This window comes from Plecotus auritus, assembly GCF_963455305.1.
Source record: "Plecotus auritus genome assembly, chromosome: 3".
In the NCBI taxonomy this organism is placed as follows: domain Eukaryota; kingdom Metazoa; phylum Chordata; class Mammalia; order Chiroptera; family Vespertilionidae; genus Plecotus; species Plecotus auritus.
This window is the reverse complement of record NC_137772.1, coordinates 224,790,479-224,806,827: the sequence shown is the minus strand read 5'-3', so window position 1 is coordinate 224,806,827 and position 16,349 is coordinate 224,790,479. Positions and strand designations below refer to the sequence as shown.

Below are 16,349 nucleotides of genomic sequence, written 5' to 3'. Positions count from 1 at the left end.
CTCCTAATATTCCCCAGGGGTGGGACGCAGGCCGGAGGACGGCAGGAACGCGGGGTTCTCCGGCACCCCCGGATCCGGATCCACCAGGAGAGCGCGGCGAGTTCCTCCCGTTTCTCCGGATCCAGCAGGCGGAGGCGGAGGCAAAGCCTCCTGCACGTCGCTCTCCGGTGTAATCCCTTCAACATGCCCTCTCCCTGCCGCCTGGTGTCCCACTCGCGGCCCCGGACTCGCAGAACCGCTGGGGTGCTCGGTACATGGGAGGCCGGATGGAGACTCAGCCCGCGTCCTGGGGCAGCAGTCGCGACGTACCCCAAACCCTAGGCGTAAACCAGCAGGCATTCCTGCCCCCGGGCCGAGGCCAGGCGTGAGGTCCAGGTGGGCAGCGCTCCGGGGAGGGGCTGTCCTGCCTTCCTGGTGTCTGATGGAGGCGCAGTCCCCGGCGTTCCTGCGGCCCCGTCACCTCAGTCCCTGCCTCCGTCTTCGCAAGGCCTCTCTCCTGTGGCGCTTGTCTGCCACCTCCTCTTTCTTTTTTTTCTTTTTTTAAATATATTTTATTGATATTTTACAGAGAGGAAGGGAGAGGGATAGAGAGCTAGAAACATCGGTGAGAGAGAGACATCAATCAGCTGCCTCCTGCACACCTCCCACTGGGGATGTGCCCGCAACCAAGGTACATGCCCTTGACCGGAATCGAACCCGGGACCCTTCAGTCCGCAGGCCGACGCTCTATCCACTGAGCCAAACCGGTTTCGGCACCTCCTCTTTGTTTGGCTGCTGTTGTTGCTGTTAACCCTCACCAGAGGATATTTTTCCCACTGATTTTTTGGAGACAGTGGGAGGGAGGAAGACGAGGGGGAGAGAGAGACACACATCGATTGGTTGCCTCCCGATGGCACCTTGACCAGGGCTGGAAATAGAACCTGCAACTGAGGTAGGTGCCCGTGGCCGGAAATCGAACCTGCGACCCTTCAGTCCGTGAGCCAACGCTCTAACCACTGAGCAAACCAGCCAGGGCTGCCCCTCCTCTTATAAGGGCTGGGTCGTTTGGCTTTGGGGCTGGCCCTACTCCCGGGTGACCTCATCTCAACTTATATCCTTACCACACCTGCAAAGACCCCATTTCCAAACGGGCCACGTTCACAGGTTGCCGGACGAGGACTTGCACGTGTCTTGTTGAGGGGGCGGTGGGGGGGGGGCGGGAGGACAGTTCACCCCAAGAGAGCCCGCCGCCCCGTTCCCTCTCACGGCCCCTCCCTGACCGACGCACACCATTAACCAAGCCAAGGGCGGCCTGGCGTGAGCTCCGCTTACTAAGGGCAGGGCGGACGCGGACGCCGAGGCCAAGCTGGAAGCTAGCAGGCCTGGCCCCCTCGGGACCTCACCACCCGCGTGCCCACCGAGACCCGGAACCACGCGCCGGGCACCCGTCCAGGCTGGGCCCACGGGCCTTCCTCAGCGGCCAGCGCCCGGCGAGGGAGTCACGGGCTATTCAGGGCGGCAGCTCGGCCAGCAGGATGGCCTCCGCTCTGGTCAGTCCCCCGGCGCCTGTCGACAGCCGAGTGACGGACCAGCCCTGCTGCCCGCCCCGCCCCCGCCCCCTCCCCGCTGCTCCACAGGAACCACGTGATCTCACAGCAGGGTCTGCAGCACCAGGCACGTGGCTTTCATACAGGGCACCTGGCCAAGGAGACCTTCCCGCTGCTGGCAGGGGGACGGGGAGGACTCTCACGGCTGCCTGGCTAGCGTGTCGCCAAGAGCCACGCTTCTCCCCGGCTGTTCCTCGGTGCGACAGCCCTCGGGAGCCACAGTGGCGAAGGAAAGAAAGCCACAGGCCACGGGGACTCTGTCCCACAGCCCAGGTGACACCAGTCAGACACGTGCACCTGAAAGGGGCGGGTGCGGCACAGGTGGGAACAGATGCCCGCCTCTGCGGCCGCTGTCACGTCTCTGCCCCGTGTGCTCCTCCGTGCGCTGGCCCGCTGACAAGCCTGTCACACTCAGATGACACTCGACCACCCACGAGGCCTTCCTCACCCGTTAACACAGGTAACTCCTTCCTTGTAAATCTACTTTGTACTGATTTTACGGAGAGGAGGGGGAGAGAGAGAAAAACATCCATGATGAGAGAGAATCACTGATGGGCTGCCTCCTGCACACCCCCTATGGGGGATCGAGCCCGAAACCCAAGCATGTGCCCCGACCAGGAATCAAACCGTGACCTTCTGGCTCCTGGGCCAATGCTCAACCATTGAGCCACACCGGCCGGGCAACACAGTTCCTTCTTAAAACAATCCCGGAGGTGGATAATGGCAGTATTGCCATTCACCGAGTTAGGAAGGGACAGGTGACCCAGGTCTGTCCCTGCCCAGCATCCTGCAGCAGAGGAAGTCTTCAATAGCGGTTTAAGGGGTTGGAGAGACGACCGAAAACACACTCAAAACCCAGGCAGTTCCTCTCCGGCTCTTTGCAGTAAAGGTCTGCAGACCCTCACACAGGGGATGACTGAGGAGCGAGGGCGGAATCCGGGCGAGCCCAGGCAGGCGCTCTCCGCGGCCCTGCATGCCCGTGATATTGAAAGGGGAACTCAGGCCCGGCCGGTGTGGCTCAGTGGTTGGACATCACCCTATGAACCAGGAGGTCACGGTTCAATTCCCCGTCAGGGCACAGGCCCGGGTTGCAGGCTCAATCCCCAACGTGGGCCATGCAGGAGGCAGCCGATCCATGATTCTCTCTCGTCACAGATGTTTCTATCTCTCTCTCCCTCTCCCGTCCTCTCTAAAATCAATAAGAAGATATTTTGTAAAAAAGGAAGGAAGGAAGGAAGGAAGGAAGGAAGGAAGGAAGGAAGGAAGGAAGGAGAAGGAAGGAAGGAAGGAAGGAAGGAAGGAAGGAAGAAAGGAAGGAAGGAAGGAGAAGGAAGGAAGGAAGGAAGGAAGGAAGGAAGGAGAAGGAAGGAAGGAAGGAAGGAAGGAAGGAAGGAGAAGGAAGGAAGAAGAAAGGAAGGAAGGAAGGAAGGAAGGAAGGAAGGAAGGAAGGAAGGAGAAGGAAGGAAGGAAGGAAGGAAGGAAGGAAGGAAGGAAGGAAGGAAGGAAGGTAGGAAGGAAGGAAGGAAGGAGAAGGAAGGAAGGAAGGAAGGAAGGAAGGAAGGAAGGAAGGAAGGAAGGAAGGACGGACTCACAGGGCTGGAGTCCATGGTGAGAGCACCAAGATCCAGTCCCCCTACCAGAGACAGGCAGCGGCTGAGTCTGAGGCCGGGTCTGCGTGGCCACTAACACCCACTCATGGGTCAGGCGGGCTGAGCCCTCGCCCTCAGCCTGGGCTCCGTCTCTAACAGGAGTGACATGCCAATTCCAGCTCGAGTCTCCAGATCGAATCTCCAGCTCGAGTCTCCAGATCGAATCTCCAGATCGAGTCTCCAGATCGAGTCTCCAGCTTTAATCTCCAGGGCCATTGCCGTCCCTGGAGTTCCTTACGATGCAGAAATCGTGCTTGAAATTGATCCTTCTGACACGGAGGAAAATACCGTAAAAGCAATCCATGCGGCCGCCACGGCGCGGGGACCTGCTCAGCAGGCCTCTGGCCGCCCGAGCAGCCTCATCGACCCTGCAGGCCGCCGCAGATGCCTTCACACCGCTGAGAGCGTGCAGCAGCCACTCAGGCAGACCCGCTCACCTGGCCAGGGAGGGGCCTTGCATTCCCGCTGCGGCCTGGAATGAGACAAGCCCCTTTCTTTGTTGGTTGCCCATCGCGCGCACGGATGGCGTCCTTCGCTTCGACACCACCACGGACTGCGCCTCAGGAGCCTGCGGGACGATCCTCACGGGCAGTCCCTCCACGGGACTGGCTTCTCGCCGCATGCGGGGCCTCAGTTCCCTCCTCTGCAAAATGGGACCCAATTTTCATTTTGAGTCTCTGGGGAGGCGGCACAGCCCAGAGCTCGGCCTGGGAGCCCACCGCCTGGGCCCGCAGCCCTGCTCCCGCGACCACATGGCTGGGACGCCCTGGAGCTGGGGTCATCCCTCTCCAGCTGCTACCCGCCCGGCGACAGGATGCCACACGGTGGGCTAGGTGCCCGCGGGGCAGCCCCGACAGCCCGTCCTCGGGGGGGCTGACTTGGAGGCGTCCCGGAGGCGGGGCTCCCCCACCCTGTGATGCTGTGGGGGTGAGAGCCACACCAGGCAGGGGCACACCCACAACCCGGCCCAGCTCAGGGCCAGCTCCTCCGTCCCATCCAGGTCTTGCTCCCAGGGTGAGCGGGTTCTCCGCGGGGAGCAACCCTGACGAGCGCCTCGCTCAGAGCTGAGACTCCCCCTCCCTGCGAGGTCAGAGGGCTTCCTGGGTTTGCCTTCCGGGTAATCCTCACCGGGGCATGTTCCCGTTGAATTTTAGAGAGAGCGGAAGGGAGCGGGGGGAGACAGAGAGAGAAATGTCCGTGTGAGAGAAACACATCACTCGGTTGCCTCCCGCACGTGCCCCGACTGGGGCCGGGGATCAAGCCTGCAACCGAGGGATGTGCCCTTGCCCAGAATCGAACCCGAGACCCTTTAGTCCACAGGCTGGCGCTCTAACCGCTCAGCCAGACCGGCCAGGGCAGCATGCCCTTAACTGCTTGGTCGAGGTAGACTCCACATCCCCTACCACTCGCCCTTTTAAAACACGCAGCTCGGCGATGGCGGTATAGTCACAGGTTGCACAACCGTCACAATCGATTTAGGAACATTTTCAACCCCCGCCAAAGAAACCACGGACCCATACTGTCACTCCCCTTCCCAGCTCCCCTCTCCCCCCCCCACCCCCGCCCCCCAGCAGCCACTGATCCGCTTCCGGCTCTGGCTGCCCCGTCCTGGGCCTCTCCCATCCGTGGAATCGAACGAAACGCAGGCTCCTGGACGGGCTGCTTTCACCCACAGCGTCTAAGGCTGATCCCCGTGGCAGCACCCATGGCCACTTCGTGCCTTTCTTTTGCCAAATAACATTCCGTTGTAAGGACAGGCCACGCGGCATTCGTCCATGCGTCTGTAGACACGCATAGGGGTTGTTTCCCCTTCGTGGCGACGGTTGGCTCACACCCTGAGCAGACATCGAGTCCTCCGGGGAGACTCAGCCTCTGGCTCCGACCAAACCCCGCAGGGTTTACAAAGAGGAGAGCTGGTGTTGTTTTCCCAAGAGATCGTCCCAACCGGCAAGGAAGAGCAGCCTGAAGCGGGCTCCGGGGGAGAAAAAGGACATGCTAAGTGCAGAGAGGTGTCCCTGCAACAGCCCCCGGGGAATGCACGCCACGCCCGCTGCACACGGTGAGGCTGAAACGGTGTGTGCCGCTCCGACACGAGTTCCCATCATTAAAACCCCTCACACTGCCAACAGGGTTTCTGGGCAGCCTCAGCCAAAACACCCACTTCCCCTCGCAAAGCGCACATGTTCTGGGAGCAGCAGCGCAGGGATCGGAGAGGACGGGCGCGACCCTCCCCCACATCCAGGCACCCCCGGGCACCTCCCACCCCACCTCTGCCAAAGATCACCGCTGGGCCTGAGCCGGCGACAGCAGTCCCTGCACGGGACTCACGGCGGAGCTGAGTCCCTCCGTCCCTTCACCTCCAGCCATCCCGGTCTCTATTCGATGGGGAATGCGGGGGTGGCAGCGGCTGCAATAATAATGAGGAGGACGATGGCTAACTCCGATGGGCGGCTTACCTGCCTGGCCCACGCACTTCCCCCAACAGTTTATTATGAAAATGTTCAAACGTATAGGAACGGGAGGAACTGGACCGTGAGCACCTGAGCACACCTCGCGTGCTGCTGCCACATTTTTCTAGGCTTGTTCACGAAGCATCCTCCATCCGCCCGTCCCTGTCTCCCCAGCGGCCCATCCCATCCGTTTCCTATGGATGCTGTGATAATGACCACACATTCGGTGGCTGAGGAAGACACACCTGTATTTCCTTAGAGTTCTGGGCGCCCGACATCCCGAATGGGGCTCCCTGGCTAAAAGCAGGGCTGAGGTCCCCTGGAAGGTGTAGGGAGAAGGTCTCTCTCCTTCTGCAGCGTCCGAGGTCCCCCCCGCTCCTGGGCTTGCAACCCCACATGGCTCCAACCTGTTCCATCGGCACAGCCCTTTCTCCTGGGTGGCACCCCGCCTCCCTCCTGCAAGAACCCGCGTCTCCCAGCTCAAGACCTTCACTGAGTCACGCCTGCCAAGTCCTTCTTTCCGTGTACGGTGGCCTACTCACAGGTGCTGGTGTGGGACGTGGCCTGTTTGGGGGCTACCATGCCATCGTATTTTTCATGCTTTTCAAAATAAACTGCAGACGGGGATATACTGACTCGAGCTCAATATATACTGACTAGAGGCCCGGTACACTGGGGCGGGGGGTCCCCTCAGCCCAGCCCAGCCTTGGGCAAACTACGGCCCGCGGGCCGGATCCGGCTGTTCTATCCGGTTCTCTTGCTCTCCCCTCCACTCCTTTACTTTGAATTTATATTAGTTCACACAAACACTCCATCCATGCTTTTGTTCCGGCTCTCCGGTCCAGTTTAAGAACCCATTGTGGCCCTCGAGTCAAAACGTTTGCCCACCCCTGGCCCAGCCTGTACCCTCTCACAGTCCGGGACCTCTCGCTCCTTACCGCCTGCCTGCAGCAGAGGTGGGAGAGGCTCCCGCCACCGCCGCTGCGCTCGCCAGCTGCCACCAGGGGGCAGCTCCTGCCTTGAGCGTCTGCCCCCTGGTGGTCAGTACATGACAGAGCGACCCGTTGTTTGGCCGTTTGGTCGATTTGTTTATTGGGGTTTTATTGTATAGGATAGTTCTTTCTTTTGGTAAAATTTGCCTGCAATGAAATGCACATATTTAGTGCTCATCCAATGAATTTCAACAAAGGCATGTACCTGCATTTCTCAAACCCCCAGCAAGAGAGAGGACATTTTCAGAACAGAAAACCCCCTCCTGCCCCTGCCCAGGAAGCCCCAGCCCCAGTCCCGCCCTGAGGCAGCCGCCACGGACCAGCGTGCCGACTGCACAGCTCCATACAGTGGGACCAGGTGCGCTCCGGGGGCCACTGCCTCGTCGGCAGAGTGGCTGGGAGAGCCATCGTGTCTCAGCACTTCCTTCCTCCTATCACCCCGTGATGTGCTGTCTGCGAGCACTGCCCCGCCCACTCCTCCATCCCCCGTGGACGGGACCCCGAGCTGCTTCCGGGGTTCAGCTCCGATGAATAAGCTGCTGTGCACGTTCCTCCTCGTCTTCCTATGGACACGGGTTTCCGTTGCTCTTTTTTTTTTTTAATATATTTTATTGATATTTTACAGAGAGGAAGGGAGAGGGACAGAGAGCTAGAAACATCGATGAGAGAGAAACATCGATCAGCTGCCTCCTGCACACCTCCCACTGGGGATGTGCCCGCAACCAAGGTACATGCCCTTGACCGGAATCGAACCTGGGACCCTTCAGTCCGCAGGCCGACGCTCTATCCACTGAGCCAAACCGGTTTCGGCAGTTTCCATTGCTCTTGAGTGAGGACCTCAGATTGGAGTTGCTGGGCCACGGGGACGTGGGGTCCAGTTCTGAATGGACAGCTTCCTGAGTGGGCCCCACGCAGCCGTGCAGATCCCAGCTCCGTGTCCTCGTCAAGGCGCATGCGACCATCTCAGCCGCTGCCAGGCGTGCAGCCTGTCCCGTCCGGTTCTAATTGGTGGCTCGTTCCCCGGTGACGATGGCGCGGACGTCTCTTCCAGACGCGCCCTGGCGTGCCCGCGTGCTCTTCTCCGGAGAGCCTGTCCACACGCTCTCTCTCTCCGCTCGCTGGACCGCTTGATTTCCAGCATCGAGCAGTTGGCGTCTTTACAGACCCCGGGCACCGGTCCTTCGTCAGACGCGTTTGGGGAACGGGGGTCATTGCGATTTATAATAACAAACGCACAGCTCTGGTCTCCCTCCCAGGTGCTGGCTAGAGCGCCTGAAACCCCAGGAATCTGCCCACGCTGTTTTGGGGAAGATGTCCCTCAAGTTCCATTTCTGCCAACAATGCATTTCGGAGACCGCCCCGTGGCTGCCCTTCCCCGGCCCGCTCAGAGGACTCTGTCCACGCGTCTAAGGCGGAGGCTGGAAGGTTCTAGACTCCGTAGGAGCGCGAGAAGCGGCAAACACGGGTGGCCCTGGTTTCATCTAATCCCACAGCTGCTCCCGGGACTGCTAGGTTCCAGCAAGTCCCATGCGTGAGCCCTGGGAGTGAGGGCACGCACCCTCCGACTTTGTAATGACTTACACGGGAGGAAGCCGAGACCCTTCGGGATTTGACTGCCGCCGCGAACATATGGAAACGCGGGGCCTGAACACGACAGGCGTCCGTTACTCACACGGCCTTACCTGGGGCTCCTGCAATCCCGACCCACCCGGTTAACTAGCAAGTAAAGGAGTAAAGACCCAAACCAAGCACAGCCCTTTCAAAGCCTAATCAGTCCCAGCCCAGTCGCAGCCTTGAACCCTGCCTGACACAGAGGCTGCCCTGGCCGGTGCTGCCCAGTGGGTAGAGCATCGGCCTGTGGACGGAAGGGTCCCCGGATCGATTGTGGTCAAAGGCAGGTACCTCAGCTGCGTGCTCGATCCCCAGTAGGGGCCATGCAAGGGGCAGCCGGTCAATGATGTTCCTCTCTCATGGAGGTTCCCCTCTCTCTCCCTCTCCCTTCCTCTCTCTCCAGGAGATCAGTAACAACACAGAGGCGGGCCGTCACTAGAAATGCAGCTATCGCCAAAACCGGTTTGGCTCAGTGGATAGAGCGTCAGCCTGTGGACTGAAAGGTCCCAGGTTCGATTCCGGTCAAGGGCATGTGCCTTGGTTGCGGGCACATCCCCAGTAGGAGGTGTGCAGGAGGCAGCTGATCGATGTTTCTCTCTCATCGATGTTTCTGACTATCTATCCCTCTCCCTTCCTCTCTGTAAAAAATCAATAAAATATATTAAAAAAAAAAAAAAAAAGAAAGAAAGAAATGCAGCTGCGTGTGCTCCCGCTCTGCCTCTCACCAGCTCTGAGGTCTGGCTTCCACGCAGCCCCTCCCGCGTCTCCCCTCATTTGCCTACGGGCGAGTGCCCCCAGGACCCCCGTGGGCCCATCAGGAGCAGAGGCTGGGGAGACGCAGCGCAGACCCATGGGGCAGGGTGTGAGCCGGACCTGGCCCCTCCTGCCAGCGGCCGCCACAGGACACCCTGCGTTTCTGAGACCCGGCCGGGTCCCGTCTGCTTGGGAACTCAGGCTGGTATTGCCCCCCCAGTCCCGTGCCTCACCCACGAGGAGGTGAGACCCCAAAGCTCTAGAACTCAGAGGGGGACACACGCAGCCCCAAACAGGTCCCGTGGCCGGACACTCGGAGTCGGGAGTGCCGGGGCCAGAGGGAAAGCCTCTCGTCTGCAGTGTGGCACGGAGGGTCTCAGGGATGGGGGAGCCCCTAACACCTCGAGCCCGACGCCGTCCCGGCCTCTGTCCTCCCACCCCACGCAGTCAGCAGAGATTCGCCGATGAAGGCCGTGGCCGCCTGTTGGTACTGCGCTCCCGAGCTCAGGAGCGTCTTCTGAGCAGTGACCCTGCGCCCCCGACGAAAAGCACTTTTACCGAAAAGCAACGCACGGAGGCGGCGCCGCCGCCGAGAAGAGGTGCTGCTTGGGCCGCATCTCGCATGCGATAGGGCCGCACGTTTGGAAACAAGAACAGAGCGAGGCTGGGCACCGGCCCCCGGTGCGAGGGTCCATCAGGCGCAGCCCTTCCGGCGGCTCGGCAGGTGCGCGCCCACTGAGGCGGACAAACATCCCTTCATTATCCCAACGACCGCCAGGGAGCGCGGTCAGCGACGTCGGGTGTGCGATACATCCAGTTCCCAGAGCGGAGGCCGCCTTTCAAAGCCAGCTCCTCTCATGAGTGAGGTTGCCACGGCGACCTGCCTCTTCGGGGACCGGGCAGGTCCAGCCAGATGCCAGGGGAACCGCAGAGAGGCAGCAAGTCCCGAGAGAGGCCGCCCCGGCCGCCCCCGGGCACAGGAAGGTGAGGGCACAAGGCCATCCCCCTGGACCCAGCATCGCGCTTCCCTTCTCCACAGAGGCACCGTGTCCAGAATAATAATCAGAGGAAACTGGACAAAGCCAGGCCAAGCGCTGCCTCCTTGAAGGCCACTTCCTCAGCCAGAGAGGAAAACAGGCGCGGCTTCCCGTGGCCACACCCCGTCCCTGAGGAGTCACTGCCACGCAGGAGCCGGACACAGTCACAGACGGCCTCGGAGCCCCCCAGACAGAGGCCGCCCTGCCCCAAGGAGACGCGTTTGGGTGTTTTCCTCTTTGTTGGCAGGGTCTGCAGAGAACCTCATGGGCCCGATGGGTCCAAACATGTTATAGGAATCTATAGAAATGTTTAAAAAGGTTTAAAAGGTTTGAGTTAACTTTCTTGAAACGTAAAGTGTGATATTAAGGACATATTCCCCACTGCCCTGAAGCGTGTGTACCCCCAGAGACAAGGATTTGAACTTCAATTACTGACTCAGTGACTTGCTAAGATAACCATGTGTGAGTGATGTACTCTCCCTAGATAACCACATGTAGCCCCTCGCCCTGTTTGAGATTAACATGCGTGCATGGACATCCTTCATTGATAGCCACCTGAACTGCTGCGAGTATGAAACAGGCTTTAAAAATGGGTCCTGACCAGCCAACAGTGCTCGCCTGTCGAGGCCACCACAAAGGCACGTCCTTTTGTCAGTCCGGTGAGCGACGCCACTCCACGCTCCTCTCCCTGCCAGACCACAGAAGAACGGCTAGTACCTCCCGATCGAGACGCGACCAAGCTCTCGGGTGAGGAATGCCAGCCCCCTGCATCCGGACCGGACCGGACCAGCCCAGGTGCCGGACCCCAGAGGACAGCACCACCGGGATCCCCTCAAGCCTGTACCCGCAGCATCAGAACTTTGTGAGTAATAAAGTGCTGTGTGATTTGCAACTGCATATGTTTCATGTGGTGTAATTCCTCCGGCAGTTGATGGAATCATTTTGCGTACGCTTAAAACTGAAATTAAAGCTTCTGGTCTCTTCAGTCCTAGGCCTGCCCTGGTCCTGCTTGCATAGGGTAGCCTCTTCGCTAGCAACTACGTGAATGTCCCGACACCTGCACAGTTAAAGTTTATCTCAAGGGACGCCTTAGGTAAACACCCCAGATCCTTTCCCAGGATCTACTTGGGACAAAACAGCACTTCTACTGGCTTCTCTTCCCAGAGAACATTCTAGAATCCGCCACGTGCATGGCTCTTCCACGTCTTACCAGCCGCTCTCTTTCCCTTCTCAGAGGTTAGGCGTCCACGACCTTCCCCGGGATCGCGGCTCACTCCCGAAGGGCCCTCCGGCGGGTGGTCCGCTGACGGACGGACGCCCAGTCCTACCTGCCCGGCGGAGGGGACCCGCATGACGAAGCCTCTCTTCTGTCTTGCCAGAGAGAAGGACGCTGTTCCTTTCATTTTCAAAGGGAAGTGGAGGGGCTGTTGGGACCTGCTACCTAACAGGACATGGAGATCCCTTCAAAGTCACTGTGGCCCCCCCTCTCCCCCCACCCCAGTTCTCTGCAAACCGTCCCGAACGGCCCCTCTGCCTCCCGCTGGGCGCCTCTGCCCCGCGGCAGGAGCCGGGCCGGGTCCTAGGGAAGGCTGCTTCCTCAGCCATAAAACGAGGGGCTCCCTCCACCAGGGCTGGCTTCCATGGCGGACCCCAGGGCGGTGTGTCGGTGGCTGGTGCTCGGGCGACACGGAGTCCACACAGCTGACCACGCTGCATCCGGGGCGCTCCGAAGGGAACCTCCCCCCGCCCCCACCGGGACAAGCAGGTAGCGGTTTAGGACGGGGGGTTCCTCTCCTGGAAATAATTTAAAGTCCACGAAGGACCCTGCACACGCCCGACCTTGGGTTCAAGGTCACAGCCGCCTGGCGAGTTCTTTAGATCTAGTTGCAGAGCCGCAGGCAGCCTCTGGCTTGGCTGTTACTATTTCTGCACCAGCTGTTTAGCGGACCACCCGGGCGAGGGCCAGAAGACAGGCTGCGGACCCGGAGAAAAGAAGGCGTCTGATGAAGGAGTCGTTTCCAAAACGCACAGGCACCCCTGAAGTCCAACAGTTAAAAAGAGGCCAGAGAGCTGAGCAGACCAAAGCAGACGCACAGACGGCACCCGCCACACGGAAAGGTTCCGTGCAGTGCAAGTCATTAGGGACTGTGACCCTGGTTCCGCTCTGAAAATACATGTGATAACAATAACAGCAAGCAGGCAGCGGGGACTGGCCATTCCCTTGATGCTTCTCTCCACAGAAAGCCTCCGTGTGGGCCCTGGTGGCCTTGGCTGGTGGCCTCGGCCCTAGTGGCCTGGCGTCTAGTGGCCTCAGCCCTGGTGGCCTCAGTTCTGGTGGCTTCGGCTCTGGTGGCTTCGGCTGGTGGCCTGAGCTCTGGTGGCCTGGGGTCTGGTGGCTTCGGCCCTGGTGGCCTCAGCCCTGGCAGTCCTGCGCTGGCCCCGGGTGCCTGGGCAGACAGCGGGGCCTCGCGTGGCGCATGCGTGGAGTGGACTCTAGTCCAGCCCTCCCCTTCAGGGTTCACTGGCCCAGAGCCGGCCTCACCCCTCAAAGGATGTCACACAGCAGCTGGGGCATCCCTGGGGCACACCTTCGCCCACCTCCTGGCCAGAGGGACCTATGGGGCCTCCATCCGTGGGGACAAGGGCACCTCACGAGGGACAAGGGGACCTCGAGCGGGCGCCTCTCCTCCCGCCTCGCTGCTGAGCCCAGCGCAGTGGACCCGGCTTTGAGCAGCTTGCCCCTGAGCGCCCCGGCCCCCCCCCGCCGGGAGCTCCGGCTTCTTTTCTAAGCACTCCCGCCTCCGTCCTCGGTGCCCAGTTAGTCCCAGTTCCACTTTCTGAACCGGCCACCATGTGACACGACACAGCCGGGTCCCTCCCCGGAGCATGAGCCTGAGTCACACCGTGAATTCATCCACAGACACTTCCTGCCTGGCTGCACCAGCGCAGAGCCAACTTTCCTGCAGGGACCACCCTGGAAGCGGGCAGGAGGGTCCCCCATACACCCCATATGCCTTGTCAAACCCAGAACTCTGTCCTCCCAGGCGGGCAAACGCTACAGGCTCCCAGGTCTCTAACTTCTGGGCCGTGCTGTGGGGCCTCACCCTTCCCCACCCCCACATACACACACATACACACACATACACACACACACACACACACACACACGCACGCACGTGTGCACACACACACACACACACACACGCACGCGCGCTCCTGAACTTTCTAACAAAAAGGAAGCGAAACCCACAGCGCAGCTGGCAGCGCCCAGCACACCTCCAAGCGCCTCTTCCTGACCAGCCTGCAGTGGGCAAACCAGCGCCATCCCACAGGGCCCAGCGTCTGGGCCAGGCCCTGCTCCAGCTCAAGAGCCTCGAGACCTGCATGGAGGGCGAGCTGCGGGCCCAGGCCTGCAGGCGCGCTGGCAGCCCGATTCAGACCCCCGTTCCCTAGTCTCACAGCTCCTCTCCGCTCACGCTCCTTGCCCGCTTCCCAGGAGACCAGCCGGAAGCCACGGCGCCCTTCCAAGTCCAGCTCTCCCCCAATTCCTGCGTCGGAGCCCAGTTATGGTTTGAGGCCTTAGGTTTCTATGGGGGAACCCCTGAGGGTGCCGGGCACCCCAACCTTGAGAACCGAGGCAAGGGACCCAGCAGACACACACATAAAAGCAACAGCATCTGCTCCTTCGGCTGTGTCCACGTCTCCTCTGCTCCTCACCAGGTGCTTTGCCTATTGGGGTACCTGGTGCATTTAAATGCCCCCTAAATGAGATGAACTTGGGGTACCTGGTGCATTTAAATGCCCCCTAAATGAGATGAACTTGGGGTACCTGGTGCATTTAAATGCCTCCTAAATGAGATGAACTTGGGGTACCTGGTGCATTTAAATGCCTCCTAAATGAGATGAACTTGGGGTATTGGTACATTTAAATGCCCCCTAAATAAGATGAACTTGGGGTACCTTGTGCATTTAAATGCCTCCTAAATGAGGTGAACTTGGGGTACCTGGTGCATTTAAATGAAAGCAGACTGGCCCCGAATATTCCGGCTCACACAAGTTCGTTGCGGCTGGGACCAGAGGCGCTCCCCTTTGGAACTGGGGACCTGTCCGTGGCTTCAGGCACGTGCTCTTGGCATTCCGAGAGCTTAAATGGTACCTATGAGAGGCGGGAACAGTCCAGGACATTTCACGTACTTGCTATTCTGTGAGCGATGTCTTTCCTGGCTCACGGGTGCCCAGGCCTCCCCCAGACACTCTGACTGCGGGCGGCGGGGGGCGGGGGGGGGCGGAGCGGGGCCTCCTTCCTGGAACCTGTTATCATGGTCCCTTTGGTCTGGTTAATACAACTGACTCGGGCTCCCCTAGAGCCAGGGCGACAATGACAGCCCATGGGGACGCGCTTGGCGGGCAGCGGGAATGAGGGACAGTTTGTCATCTCGTTTAGGAGGCATGACCCCCCGGAGCTTAATCCCAGCCTCTGGGTCCTTCGATGTAAGGCTCAGGAGAGGCGGCTGCTGGAGGTGACCAGGCCCTGCCTCTGGGAACGGATACCCTCACTTGTTAAAGCATCCCCCCCCCCCCCCCACCGTAGGAAATGTATTTGGAGGGAGCATGGGGCACACACATCCCCAGAGGGCACTGTGTCCCAAGCCTAAGGATACACAGTGGGGGGTTCCTGTGGGTGCCTTGTCCCTGTATGTGCGGGGGGGTGTGTGGGGGGGGGGGGGACATGCGCCCCGGGCTATGCCCACGCAGACTTTCCAGGAGACAGTCCCCTGTACAGCCCCGCCTCCAGGTCCTTCCTTTGCCCACAACCGCCTGAGGCCCGCCCCTGGGGCGCCTGCCTTCTCACAGCCGCCCTTCCCCCCACTCGGCACCTTCGCCGCTGGGGCCCTCCCCCAGCCCCCGGGGACAGTCCCAGGGGAAGAAGCTCCCGCCCGAACAAAGGGTTTCAGGAGCGCAGCCCTGGGAGACGCCCTGGGGACAGCAGTGAAGTTCCCGGGCACACACAGGCGCCCGGTGGCACCCCTCGTCAGCCTAAAAGACGTGCGCGAGGAGGGGGTAGTTCTTAGTGATTTCCATGGGCGCACGGAGTAAAACGGCCTCTGTGGTCCTGGCTGGCAAGATCCCTCCGCCGCTGGGCTGCCCGCTCTGCGCCCTCTCCCTCCGCTGACCCCCACCTCCCCACCCCCACGGCCCCAGCCCCCACCCCACACCGCCCAGGGCAGGGGCCGCAGGCGCGCCGCCCGAGAACACGAGCGGGCCAGCCCCGCCCAGGCCAGGCCAGTGAATGCCCAGGAGTGGGGGCACGGCTCAGGGCCACAAGGAGCCTCCGCCCGCGCTGCTGCCCTTGACCCGTGCTCACGCGGGCTGGGCGCCGGCTCCCCTGACTTTGCTCCAAGTCCCGCCCTCAGCGGGAGCTGGCCCCGCGCTTACACTCCCCGGGAGCCCGGGAGGGGCGCCGGGAGCCACCGCCGGAGGGGGCCGGGCTCGGCGGTTTAAAGGTCCCCGGGAGGGGGGAGCAGCAGGGTTACGGCCTGTACCAAAGGTCACAGCTGCGCGCCACCAGCCTGGAGGGCGGGACTTGGGGGGCGCGTGCGCGGGATACACGGACCCGGCGGGGAGCGGGGGCGCGCAGAGACCCGCGGTCCCGGCGGAACTGGGTGGCAGTACAGGGACGCGTGGTCTGCGGGCGCAGGCGCAGCTGCAGGCCCGCGGAGGGCACACTCACCCTCCCTGGCCTTCTTCTTCCTCGCCAGCGTGCCGCCCAGCTTGCCCAGGAAAGTCTCCTCCTTCTTCATTTTGGGGGTCCGCAGGGGGGATGAGCGCAAGGACACGGAGGACATGGGCCGCGGGGCACCAGCTGCCGGGCGCGGACTCAGCGCTTTGGAGAGCCGCCTGGTCGCTGCCCCGCCACTGCCCGCTCGCCCTGGGGAGTGGCCGGAGGGCGCGGCCCCAGCGCCGGCCCCCCGCCCCGCCCCTGGCCCTGCAGCGCCCGCCGCCAGAGGTCTGTCTGGACCGGATCTGCGGTCACCCCTTCTAGCCCGCGGGCTGCCCACGAGGCAGCAGCCGTTCCCACGCTGCGCGTCCCTCACTCTGCAAGTGGAGGGAGGCGCTGCTCCTAGGCCAGAGCTGGGACACCCCTGTGCGCCCCTTTGTTCTGCGGGCTTGAGCCCTGAGCCCCACGGGCTCTGCTGATACCCAGTGGGGAGTGGGGCGGCCCACGTGCATCAAATAACGCTAACGGGTCGTTTCACTGCTGAGCTTCTCC

At 61.4% G+C, this 16,349-nt stretch overlaps 1 protein-coding gene across 1 annotated transcript in view; it reads right to left on the bottom strand.

Annotated features, from left to right (window-relative positions):
• The window catches only part of PARVB (parvin beta), a 73,862-nt gene extending 57,657 nt beyond the window's left edge, over window positions 1–16,205 (bottom strand). Inside the window, exon 1 of the mRNA XM_080662951.1 lies at window positions 15,810–16,205. Coding sequence (XP_080519077.1) covers window positions 15,810–15,924 — 115 coding nt within the window. The 5' untranslated portion in view covers window positions 15,925–16,205. The remainder of the gene's footprint in view (window positions 1–15,809) is intronic.
• Between the last annotated feature and the right edge of the window lie 144 nt (window positions 16,206–16,349).